The following is an 11,821-nucleotide window of genomic DNA, read 5'->3' as shown; positions in this document are numbered from 1 at the left end:
AACGGCAATTTCGCAGTGTTTTATCAACCGACTTCGAGTCACACAGGACGCTACCTCATTAGTTTTAAGATCTCCCGAGAGTTTCATCGGCAGACTCCGAACGCCGTTCCAGCCCGCAATTAACTTTGCCATTGTTTAGTTCTGGCGGAATGGCTGACTATATATAGCTGCCGAAATCCTGATCAAGGCTTGTAAAGTAAACTATTCAGTCCAGCTCGATCCTCAGACAAAAGAGCGCTATATTCTTGTCTTTAGCTTTTCTCTGTAAGCTCGTAGTGACATCTAACTATGGAGACCATTACCAAAGCCAACATTATTCCCATCTCTCCTCAGCAAATAGACAAGCAATTTTCAAAGACGACCAATCTCGCTTCCTCCGCTCTGGAATCCAAAGTCCTTTCCTGCAGCGATGAATACTTCGCCGCTGCATCCAACCTTCTCACTCCTACTCCGCCAATCCACCGCCCAGGAGTCTTCGTGCATACCGGAGCCTGGTACGACGGCTGGGAAACCAGACGGCACAATCCCCAACCGTTCGACTGGGCAGTCATCCAGCTAGGCGTGGGAAGCGGCATCGTCGAAGGTGTGGAGATCGACACCGCGCACTTCGTAGGCAACTATGGTGAGAGCGTTCTCGTCGAGGGAACGTATATATCTCGTGAAACCGGCCAGGGCGACGAGCATCCCGTCACCAGCCCGGGGTACCAGGGCTGGAGTACGATTCTGCCCATCCAGCACTGTGGGCCATCGAGACGTCACGCCTGGGCGTTGAAGACACCCTCAGTTCCACTTACACATGTGCGTGTGCGGATGTATCCGGACGGTGGCTTCGCGAGACTCCGCCTATACGGCCATGCGGTTGCGCCGTCGTTGCCGCCCGCCCTCAGAAATACCTCGGACCGGAGCCTATTGCCCCTTGAAGAGCTCTCGTCAGCGCTTTTTGGTGCCGTAGTGACTTCAGTTAGTGACCAACACTTTACACCTGCTTCTAACCTCCTGCTACCCGGCAGGGGAGTCAATATGGGGGATGGATGGGAGACTGCACGCTCCAGAGATCCGGGACATGTCGATTGGGCTATCGTCAGACTTGGTCTTTCTGGCTCCGTGGAAAGGATCGTCGTGGACACGAAGGATTTTAGGGGCAATTTTCCTCGTGCGGTGCGAGTTCACGGCATGATGTATACCGCTGCTGATGGAGCGGACGAGGATCCTGCTCACAATCAACCAGGCTGGATCGAGATAATCGGCGGAGATCGTCCGTGCAAGGCTGACACGGAACATGTTTTTGAAGGAGAAGATCTTGCTCCCGTTATGAGAAACGTGGTTGGATTTACCCATCTAAAGCTGACCCTCATCCCCGATGGTGGAGTCAAGAGATTCCGAGCGTTTGGCCGGAGAAGCCTGCATTGACAAGGCATGCTGGATTTAGTGGATGGACATGGTTACACATTCATCCCGGGAGCTGTTGTGTTGATGAAAAATATAATACTATAGTTACATAATTTTCAGAAGAGAACAAACTGTTCATAGATACCAATTCATACCAGAAATTTCAAAAGGAAAAAAAGGTGACTGAAATAATAATGAAAAGCAAGGAACAGAACCAGTGACTGCAACTAATTGTGAAAGCAAAAGATCAGGACTCAACAGGTGGGATATATTAACCATTGCTTGCAGAATCAGTCATGTCTAAGGCCCAAAGGCTCATGCACAAAATGCAGCAAAAGAAAATTCATAGAAACCCGCAACCATGCATTTCTCATCGCATGTTGGGGGTATTCGCTGCATATATCAACGTTAAAAGTAGACGGAAGAAAGCAAACTGCCCACCCTGATGAGAGAACCAGACCTGCGCCAGTGAGTACACATTGCATGCCGTGTTTTCTCTTTTGCCATTTCCGTCACCCATGCCTCCCATCGTTTATACTAAACCACACAACACCTATTGAATGCACCAGAGACAGAGAATGAAAAAAGTGTCCAGGAATCAAGAGTAAAACAAACCAGAAAGACATAATAAGGTTGATGGATTGTAAAAGTGGAATTGAAATTGCCAGCGAACTGATCAGACTTTATCCCCTTCGACCTTCAAGCAGAATTCGGGTAGCCTGTGGTTCAAGGAGTGCCATCATCATTTGACCAAGTTCGTTGTGTTTAATGGGTTTTGTGACATAGTCATTGAATCCCGCACGCGCAGCATCATCAATTTGGTCTGTCATGGCATTTGCTGAAAGAGCCATGATAGGAATTTGAGGGAAATGATTTTTTGCCTCCCAAGACCGGATTTCGCGACAAGTTTCATAGCCATCCTTGACAGGCATCTGAATGTCGCACTACAGCATCAAACGCTTGTTAACAAAGGATTTCAAACGTGCAAACCTAGCTTGGGAATATTTGACTTACAATGATGAGTGAGTAATATCCTGGTTCTTTGGAGAATACCATATCGATGCACTCTTGGCCATTTCCAGCAACCTCAGATCTGAGTTTAACTTTTTCTAGATATTTCAACATAACCTAAAACGGACATTTTAGCACGAGTTTCCGTTAGCGGGTGGGGATGATGGCTTACAGCTCGATTCGTTTCATCATCTTCCACAAGCAAAACCCGATGGCCCTTGTTACCGATCACCTCCTTGACTAGCTTTGACATAGTCTTGAAGCTATCGTCCATCGCTCTAGCCGTGGCTTGATTCCTATCCTTGCTGAGCTCACGCTTGCTGAGAGGATCAAAAATTGCCGAGAATGTCGAAGGTTTCAGCGGTTTAGGCAGAATGAAACCTTTCCTCCCTGCAGATACAAACTCTGAGATAAAGTCGCTTAGCCCACGTTTCATGTATGCATCTGCGGCAATGACGACGGTAGGCGATCGAGCCGCTTCGAATTGGAGCACATTCCGCATAATTTCTTTTATGTCATCGACATCCGGTAAATTCAACACGAGGTGAGTAAAAATAGGACGTTCGTTATTGTTAATCAGCTCTTTCCAATCGTCTAGGTCAAGGATTGAAGTTATGTTAACTGGAACATCGAGAGGGACGACCTGTTCAATATGTTGCTTAATAGCCTCGCGCGCATAATCGAATGGACATATTATCAACACAGAATAGGTCGACGGGTGCGGAGGTCTTTCGGAGGTATCGCTCTTCTTCGCCTCAGTCGTTCCTGGCCTTGAAGCCGGCACCAATGGAGAACCTTGACTATTCATTTTTGCAGCGTATGCATCATGTACTGCAGAACTGAATTGTACTGGTTTGTGCCTGGTGGATAGACCGGATGTAGGCGTGCTAGCTGATCCAGAACGCGTAGAAAGGAAGCTACCCGAGTTCGCTGACTCGGGGCTGATTTCTGACTGCGCACTGGAAGAGATTTGACTAGCCGTCGAGCTTTCCACAGCGGCGTCTGCAGAAACCCGAGTAGATATTTTCTTTTCGATAGATTCTAACGTCTGAGGTGCTTGTGTAGGAGCGGCACTGACTTTGACATAGAAAGAGAACTTAGCGCCTCGGCCTTCCATACTTGTCGGCGTTAGACGACCGCCATGCATCTCGGCAATTTGTTTTGATAAGAAGAGGCCTAGGCCACTTCCTGCATGTTGTGGTGCGTCATCGTTTTCAATTTGGCTGAATCTCTGCATCAATTGCTGAGCATCCCTAGCACTAAAACCCTTGCCCGTGTCAATCACCTCGAAGTTGATCAGGAACTCCGACTTCTCAAGGTTGCTCTCTGGATCGTGGTGAATCGAACAGCGAATAAAAATTTCGCCTTGAGAGGTGAACTTGACAGCATTACCAATGAGATTGATAAGAATCTGGCGGATCCGGAACCTGTCCCCGAAAACCATTGAAGGTACATCAGGCTCGAAGACATAATTTAGCTCTAAGCCCTTATCAATAGCTCTCGACGCAATGGTGTCGATAGAATCTTCAAGCGTAGAGCGGACGTGGAACCACTGCCGAAGAATATTCATCTTTCCTGCTTCCACCTTCGACACGTCCAATATGTTATCCACAAGTTCGCGTAGGTTGGTCGAACTGTTTTGGATCGTCTCAAGCATGCGTCGCTGGTCAGAATCCAGATTCGTGTCAAGAATGAATGGTATTGTGCCCAGAATTCCATTCAGCGGTGTTCGGATCTCATGGGACATATTTGTAAAGAACTTAGTTTTTGACTCCATCTCACGATTCAACTTCTGCATTGCCATGTTTAACTCCTTTTCGAGTATCTTCCGATCATTTATGTCGGTGCATGTGCCGTACCATGACGCCTCCCCGTTTCCAAAATCGGTTGTTTCGACCTTGACAAGCCTTACGAGGTGCCAGCGGAAGTCTCCCTTCCTCGACCGGAATCGGATTTCAGTAGAATATGAATGGCGCCCATTTTCATCACATTGTATTGTAACAACACCTTTTTGAACTAGGTCTTGAAGTGCTTCAGTCACGCCCCGACTGAAGCGAGATCCTTCACTCGACAGATTACCACCGTGAACTTGGGCCCTAGGTGATGAAGTAGAATCTTCTGATGATCGCTCTGGCTTAGGCGGCTGAGACATATGAGCATCTGACAGAATTCGGCCAAATTCAGTGGCACTGGTAAACTCGGGAATAACTTGAGGTGGAGTAATAATGCCGCATTTTTTAAGATCATCCCGATGGATATACTTCGCAAAGCCCAAATTCTTAGCCTCTTCGAGAGTCTGGCCTGTGTACAGCTCCCACTGTTGATTGGCTGAGATAAGACCTCGATACTCAGCAGCTTCGAATACAACCTGGGGTATTGAATTGGCCAGAGCTCTGTATTTTGCATCAGTGGCAAACGTTTCTCTTTCTAGTGCAGTCTTCAGCTCGGCGATGTGCTGCTCATGAACGTCAAGGAATGAGCCGATCCAGTAGAGAAGTTCTCCGGTAGAGGATATTAAGGGGTTGGCCCTGAAGATGAACCAGCGATAAGATGTTTCGTCATTCAAGCGTCTTACTCGAACCCGTTCAGTGAATTGAGATCCCGTTCGCAGGGCTTTGGTCCATTCGGTTATCACATTGTTATATTCACTGCTGTGAACATTTTGAAACGGATCTTTTATTCGTGGCCCTTGAGGGTATCTTCTGTACGTATCGAACTTTGTATTTGTCCAAATCACCTCGCCGGTAGGGGACTTAGCAAGAAACAGGTGTAGGGGAACGGAGTTAAGTATCAGCTGCGCTATTGTATCCGAGAAAGGACGGGATTGGAGATCACGATGTAGCTGGGTGGCAATGGATGTAGAGGAAGAGTGGCGAGAAAATGGCATCCCGTACGCCTGTGAAGGATCTGAGATAGATGAAGTATCCCTCGGGGTGAGCTCGTCATATCCTGATCCCCCTTCTTGCTGTAGGGCAGGGCTGGATGGGCTCGATGGGGTTTCTCCGGGTTTCGAATCGCGTGAGCATTTAGAATGCTGATTCCGGATGAGACCGGGCCGCTTTGACTTGAAGTAGCTATCCGTCGATTCTACTCCGGTTTGTGTCAATGGTCTAGGACTCAAGAAAATGTCTTTTCGTAATCCACCACTCGGAAGATCCAAAGCAGATGTCGAAAAGTCAGAGGCAGATCGCAGCAAGTGTGATGCAACAGCAGGGCTTGAAATAGAAGAACGACCAGCAGAGGCGTTCTCTCCCTGCGGATTGACTTGGCCCGTCAACCCTGCAACGAGTTCCAGTTCACTTCCTTCATCGGAAAAGGTGCCGCCAAGCCCTAGAAGCTGACTATACCTTCCAACAGATGAGTTTGACAACTGCTTCTCCAACTGACTGTATTTCTGTGCTAGGCAAAACGAAGTGGTAAGGTGGGGCATAAGATATGCTAGAGAAACTCGTAGATTTGACGGGTAGGGAACGATGGGAGCTAGGAGGGAAATGATAGCAACAGGAAATCGCAACGTCGTCGGGTCGGGTGGTTTCGAAGGGGGGGAATACAGTAGTGGTATATGAATCACCGTTTTTGACGAGTCAACACCAATGGCCTGTAAAGGCTGGGTCTCGGAATAGTCGTGAGGCGGTGGACTCGAAGCGAAGGTATCTTCGTCTACTTCGGGATTGGTGAAGAACGGGTTCTCATCCGGTTTTGCCAGGGGGGCTGGAGATGGTGCAGGAGATTGCGACCATGGAGAAGGGGGAACTTGTTCATATTCCTCATATGCTTCTAAAGCAGAGACATATTCAGACTCGACCTCTTCGCCGAGAATTGATAAAGGCGCTCTCATCATCCCGGGACGGCTCTGGGAGTGACGCTGGCTTGAAACCATCTTCGAAGGATGCTCCTCACGGGGAGTTGTTTGGACCACGTCTTTATGACGATGTGCCGAAGTTATGGTTTGAGCTGAGGATGGGTCTTCGGCATATTGCCTCGTTAGAACGGCTGGCTTCGCTCGACCAAAAAGCTTCGCAATCCCAGTCCGCTTAATCAACGAGTTTGGCTCCAATTCCAGGGAGCGCGGTACTTGAAATACGGCCGCAACTGGGTTAGAAATATTAGTTTGGGCCGATTCATCACTGAAATCAACCCGATTGTTGCTAGACGTTGAGGAATCCTCCTCAAGTTTTGCCCGATTCAAAACTCCTCTTGTAGGCCTCTCCGATGTTCCAGACTCGCTCTTTCTCCGTGTTGCAGCACCAGGTCTTGGATTTGCAGTCCTGGATTCTGTTTCACACCGGGTGCCATCATTTCGAAGAGTTCCATGGCCAGCGAAAGAATGACGAGCTGTCAACTGTGGCCGTTTTGAGAGAAGATGTAAGTTTGGGTTCCCAATGGACTCGGACTTTTTAGTGCCGATGGGACTGGTGGTTTCATAACGTGGTTTTTCGGGGTTAACTTCCGACCAATCTCTTTTTCTGCCCATCGACCGCTTTGCGTATAAGCTGTATGTAGCCTTCTGCCCCCATGGCACATTTTCTAGGTCCGTGACATCACCAGGCACTGCAAGGCTAGCTCTTTCTGCGCCGTAGTGCCGACGTAGGATTTGGGACACATTTGACCACCAACCTTCCAGTCCTGCATCCCCGTTCAAATATAACGCGAGGTCATACAAATTCGGACTCGGATACGTTGGATCTTCCATAACATTGGCAGCATCGGATGGTAAAAATTCGCGTTTCGGTGGTGCATAATATGTTCTCTCCGGCGTGCTACGCGCATCAGGTTGTTTGCCAAGCTTTTTCTTGAGGGAACCACGAGTGGACCTCGGATTAAACATGCGATGATCTTCTCGAGATCTTGTGACGTGTTCCAGAGGTGTCTTTTGAGATATCGTCGATGGAAACGGATACGACGAGTCCATATCCTGAGAAGATGCCCTTTTATGCGAGTTGGTCGTAGATTTCACTTGAGGAGAGGTTGGGGGCCTCAACGGCGTGGAAGGAGTCGATCTCATTTCCCGCAAGACTTGACGGGAGTATCCAATATCAGGGCTTGTCAGCGACAATTCGCCAAGATATTCCTTAACCTGACTGTGCTGGTGGACGAATCTATCCTTCATCTTCTGCCGTAATTCCTCGAGGGTCTGCAGGTTCTGGCGTTTGCCTTGGGTGGCGTCGATCGACGCCCCATGTGTGTTCTGGGACGGTTGTTGGGAGGGATGGGCGGTTTCGGGGGGGTTGGCGCTTTCGCTCTGGGGCATCTCATCCTGGCTCATCGATAGGCATGAGGTCCCTGACTCACAAGTTAGAATGCATACTTCAAACCTCCATCAAAACGGAAATGGAAACGGACAAGCGAAGGGAGCGTGGAAGTGGAAGCGAAAGGGAAGACATACGCATTGTGGCATGCTTCGCAACGAGGGCCAAAATAACCACCACAACGCACTCAGGCCGATTTTATTGCTTGCAGGAAAATTGGACAGCGAAGGAAGAAAGGATGCCACTCATAGCTTTGGGCGGTGGAGGAGACGTTGAAGACTATGGTTCGGCGTCGCGCAGAGTGCTGTGAGGGTGGTCGGGGGGGTCGTGGTTCGGGGACAAGTGAGTGGGCGTGTCTTTTGCTGTTTTCGGCATTGAGAGAGGAAGAGACCCAGAGAAAGCAAAAGTGTCTCTTGGTCCCCCGTACGTTGAGTTAGTGTTCCTGGGGCTTGGCACTATGACGTCAACCTGCCACTTCACAACCGCTGAACCTTTCGCCCTCTCATTCTCTCTCTTCGCAGCCGTCGTGAGCCAGTGGCGGGTGCGGATGGGCTCTGCCTTCTGGCGCTTGTTCCGGGTGGATTCTGTTGCCGCCGCCGCCGCTGCTGTTCCTGATTTCTTTGTTGGAAGTGCCTACAGCAGCATCAACCCCAGAAACAAGGTGGGAGGGACGCTTTTTTTCTTCCCTCTGCTTCCCTTTTTCGATACGAATTAGGGGATGATCATCTCCCACAAATCCAACATGACAAGCATAATACGGTAACATAAGCACCCAATCTCGGCACATACGCAAGGCAGGCTGCTTAGCGCTCGTAAAATTGGAACGGATGAGGTCAGCAGGGCAGTTTGAGTGGCTGAGAGACGGCCGTTTTTGTGGGGTTGTTACGGTGTGGGCTGCGAGGAACATTACTGATTACGCGCTAGTCCGGCCCTAAAGGGCGAAATACTCCGTTTCCTAAACCCCGTCCTCCCGTAAAATTACCCATGCCACAACCCGTCTTGCATTCCCACCTCCGCAGCCGAATAAATGGCGACTGTGCAATGAAGAGGGAAATTCGCCTCGGAAAGCCCGATCACTCAGGTGGACTTTTCAAGTCCTGTCCAGGGCCGCCAGCTGCTGGTGCACTGCATCCTCCCATCTACAACCATGGTGACCCGTCCCAAACTCTGAATATAACTATCGACGTTGCACCCATCCTGCAACCTGATATTCTGGATCTGTACGCCACGTTACCCTGCCGTCGAAGAAGGAATGAGTCCCGCCAGCATCAGGATTTAAGCCGTCACCACTTGTCCAAAAGCTAGCGCGTGCTTTTTAGCCTGGGGGTCAGACAGCGACAAGCTTCCGGGAGAGCAACTCACGCTTAACGAACTTTCGTTGATGCTTGTCTCTCTTTGGCAAGAATCCTCCGCTTGGGGTTGCTAGCAAAATTCATCAAGGTCTTATCGAGGATTTACAAGAAGCTTCAGCGGGGAAACTCCGTATTTCTCCCGCAACGTCCTTTCTGTTTCCTTTTTTCTTTCTCTTTCTCTTTCCCTGTTTCCTTTTTTTTTTTTTTTTTTTTTTTTTTTTTTTTCCTTCCTCGTATCTAAGACTTTTGGTCACGAAGTTGGCGAAGCAGAGACAAAAGGTCCCTTTGTTTCTATTGTTAAACAAATTTCTTGTCACTCGTGACCTGCAAATCTGGAGATCGTTCAGTATCGTTATTGTTATGAAGACCTCCCGAGTTGCATTGTGTTCACTTGAGTGATTTTGGTTCCAGACAGGTATTGACTAGGCTCCGTTGTCACGGTACCGGAAGGGATTTTAGTGCCAGCACTGTGCAACGGTCAAACGAAGAGAGACAGCTGTCCACGACACCAGTCCGTCCCATTGCCCCTTCGCTAACAACCTGATTGGACATACCACCCAGCTAGTGCTGCTGGAATACCGCCAGCGAAGAATTCCATTCCTAATTTTGGCAAATACATAGTTTCGGCCCGGGGGAACCAGAGAGACTTCTCATTCGACTTTGATGTTGCCGCGATAGACGATCTGCGCGTTCCACTTATGAAAGTTGTGTGACGTACTCCGTACGTATGGAGGACATTCATCAGGCACGTCGGCCATTTGTTTAATTATCTTGGCGTTACCCAACGGGGGCAGGCTTGTTGGACTGTAAAGGCTCTAGGGGCATCTCACTTTGCAACAATCTAGGGATAGCTATTGTGTAAAAGAAGCATGATAGACGCGAATTTGTCAAGCATTCTCCTTCTCCATCAACGGCCGGTTGGGCGTCACACGTTGATAGGGAGTTAAAACTAAAGCGCGCTAAAATCCTTAGTTGAACCCAAGTCCATGGCAAAGCCTGAGTTGAAGGCAGAGCCGAAACTCTCTTTCCTGATAAACCACGTTTTGACGCCGGTGGCGTGATCGTGGCCAATTACATGTGGTAATTCTGAAATACAGCCGTCATTGTGTTTCGCGGTAATGTAAGTTACACAAACAGACTCCATACGGTGAGGCATGATGCGGTGTAAGGGACAATGAGAGACATCGTGGTTTCCCGCCTTGTCCCTCGTTAAGTGACGAAGGTCGAATTACAAGCAGGAATTTGTCGGCCCCTTTGACGATTCGTCTTCCCTTAATCCTCGAGACTTTGAATGGAAACACTGCGCCGCGGTGGATCTGTGTGCGGCGGGATTACGTGGTGACAGTCGGTCTGAGTCGTGTTGTTTGGACCCCAGAGAACCCCCTAAGTTTCACTCCTTCTCTGAGCTCCTATGGCACAGCAAGACGTCCACTCCACAGGTAATAATATCTTACTCCCGATTTTTTTGTTCCGGGATAGAAGCGAGCTCGGTTAACCCACGATTGAGCTCGCTCTCCCCCCATTGTGTAGAAACGCAAGCACATCAGCTACCTAGGCACCCTGAAGACAACACGGACGAACCTCTGATCTTATGATGTCATGTGGTACTCTGACAACGCAGGCAAAATAACGATGCGACATTGTCCCTCAAAGATCGTCCTGGTTCAAAATTTGGGAATGCAAAGAAAGAACAAGGTGGGGCGGAGAAACATCATCGGGAAGGACTATTGAGTGTATGCGTCCTAGTTCATGGAGTTCGGGTCATCAGCCGCCCACCAGTAGCTATCAAGTAACTCCGCGGCAACGAGAAGGAGAGCGCTATCGACGTTTTCCACGTCTTCTTCTCCATGTCTCTGGACTTGGATGATGCTGTCACTCTCCATATAATACACGTTGGTAGCCATTTCAACGCGACTTGAGGGCCTTGAGCTCGCTGGGTTTAACTTAGTGACCCGATCCATTGTGAAGATGTGGCTGACTTTCATTTGACATTGGGATACATTGGGTTCCGATTCTTGCCGGTGTCAGTATGCAGCAGCGAAACCGGCCTCGAACAGATCTGGGACCTCAGGAAACAAAGGCCAAGGCTTTGGATTTTTGGTTTTATGGCCATCGAGGATGCGAGAGCTGTGTGGACGGGATTAGCCGTCCTACCAGTGCATTCAGGACACGTCTTCTCGGCTCTCACGGCTTTAACGAAGAAAACTCGCTCAGACTGAGCGAAACCAACTTATCGGATGATATGTTGGTCGACCTTTTCCCCCCTGTGGCTCCGGATACCTCTTCCTCTGGTCATCTGTGTCATCCAAATACACTGTTTGCCTTCTTCGGAGGGGAGCAACTGTTCTCTAGCTTGGTATCCCAGTTACCACCCTTACTAGTGGAAGGAAACGGGCAGTAGAGTGAAAAGGTATACATAAAAGCAGTCAGAGACAAAATGTGAGTAACCTGGGGTAAAAGCAAAAAGTGGAAAGGACACAGACACGGGTCTTTGGAATCAGGACTGGAGGTATTTGTTGCAATGGAATGGCAACTGTACGGGTTACTGTACACGTGCAACACTCCAGCAGGTCAAGCACGGAGAACTTGGGGCCGTTTTCGTTCCATCGAAGGAAAAAGCTAATGAGTGGAAAGATAGGAAAGAGTGCAGCATCCTCATCGAGAAACATTTCCCCGTGATGGTGCTCCGGATAAAACGCGCCACCCCCTGTCGTCCGGTGGTGACATTGTACGAAGAGTTACTCCGTACATTAGCTGACAAAGCCCTTTGCATTCGGGATGCGCCGACATTGGAGGTTTGAACTTTGCAAAGACCGAACG

The 11,821-nt window shown here is 49.1% G+C and overlaps 5 protein-coding genes across 5 annotated transcripts; 3 read left to right on the top strand and 2 right to left on the bottom strand.

Moving 5' to 3' along the window:
* The first annotated feature begins 359 nt into the window (after positions 1-359).
* On the top strand, positions 360-1,603 carry CIMG_03428 (allantoicase). Its single transcript, XM_001243986.2, has one exon. It carries the CDS (start codon positions 811-813, stop codon positions 1,408-1,410), a length of 600 nt encoding a protein of 199 aa, XP_001243987.2. The 5' UTR covers positions 360-810; the 3' UTR covers positions 1,411-1,603.
* Positions 1,450-8,002, bottom strand: CIMG_03427 (sensor histidine kinase/response regulator). Its single transcript, XM_001243985.2, has 4 exons — positions 7,787-8,002; positions 2,573-7,683; positions 2,404-2,517; positions 1,450-2,333 (listed from the first exon to the last, which is right to left on the bottom strand). Exons 1-4 carry the CDS (start codon positions 7,788-7,790, stop codon positions 2,073-2,075), a joined length of 5,490 nt encoding a protein of 1,829 aa, XP_001243986.2. The 5' UTR covers positions 7,791-8,002; the 3' UTR covers positions 1,450-2,072.
* Positions 8,003-8,106: 104 nt separating this feature from the next.
* Positions 8,107-9,578, top strand: CIMG_03426 (uncharacterized protein; the record flags this gene model as incomplete). The annotated part of the gene is made up of 3 exons (XM_001243984.2): positions 8,107-8,310; positions 8,419-8,481; positions 8,574-9,578. The coding sequence occupies 3 exons, from the start codon at positions 8,107-8,109 to the stop codon at positions 8,952-8,954; spliced, it is 648 nt and encodes a 215-aa protein (XP_001243985.2). The 3' UTR covers positions 8,955-9,578.
* Positions 9,579-9,950: 372 nt separating this feature from the next.
* On the bottom strand, positions 9,951-10,614 carry CIMG_13713 (uncharacterized protein; the record flags this gene model as incomplete). Its single annotated transcript, XM_004446294.1, has 1 exon — positions 9,951-10,614. Exon 1 carries the CDS (start codon positions 10,155-10,157, stop codon positions 9,951-9,953), a length of 207 nt encoding a protein of 68 aa, XP_004446351.1. The 5' UTR covers positions 10,158-10,614.
* A 416-nt stretch (positions 10,615-11,030) lies between these two features.
* CIMG_13712 (uncharacterized protein) lies at positions 11,031-11,402 on the top strand (the record flags this gene model as incomplete). The annotated part of the gene is made up of 1 exon (XM_001243983.2): positions 11,031-11,402. One exon carries the CDS (start codon positions 11,031-11,033, stop codon positions 11,400-11,402), a length of 372 nt encoding a protein of 123 aa, XP_001243984.2.
* Positions 11,403-11,821: the final 419 nt, after the last annotated feature.

Source organism: Coccidioides immitis (genome assembly GCF_000149335.2).
Source record: "Coccidioides immitis RS genomic scaffold supercont3.6, whole genome shotgun sequence".
NCBI classification, from domain to species: domain Eukaryota; kingdom Fungi; phylum Ascomycota; class Eurotiomycetes; order Onygenales; family Onygenaceae; genus Coccidioides; species Coccidioides immitis.
Note: the sequence above shows the minus strand (reverse complement) of the source record. Positions and strands in the feature narration are given on the sequence as shown.

What these genes read in the sequence shown, in the direction of transcription:
- CIMG_03428 (XM_001243986.2), top strand. Translation starts at nt 811, where the DNA reads ATGTATCCGGACGGTGGCTTCGCGAGACTCCGCCTATACGGCCATGCG.
- CIMG_03427 (XM_001243985.2), bottom strand. An exon ending in ATGATGAAACGAATCGAGCT is followed by an intron (nt 2,518 to 2,572) that starts GTAAGCCATCAT and finishes TGTCCGTTTTAG; the next exon opens with GTTATGTTGAAATATCTAGA. An exon ending in GATATTACTCACTCATCATT is followed by an intron (nt 2,334 to 2,403) that starts GTAAGTCAAATA and finishes TTGATGCTGTAG; the next exon opens with TGCGACATTCAGATGCCTGT.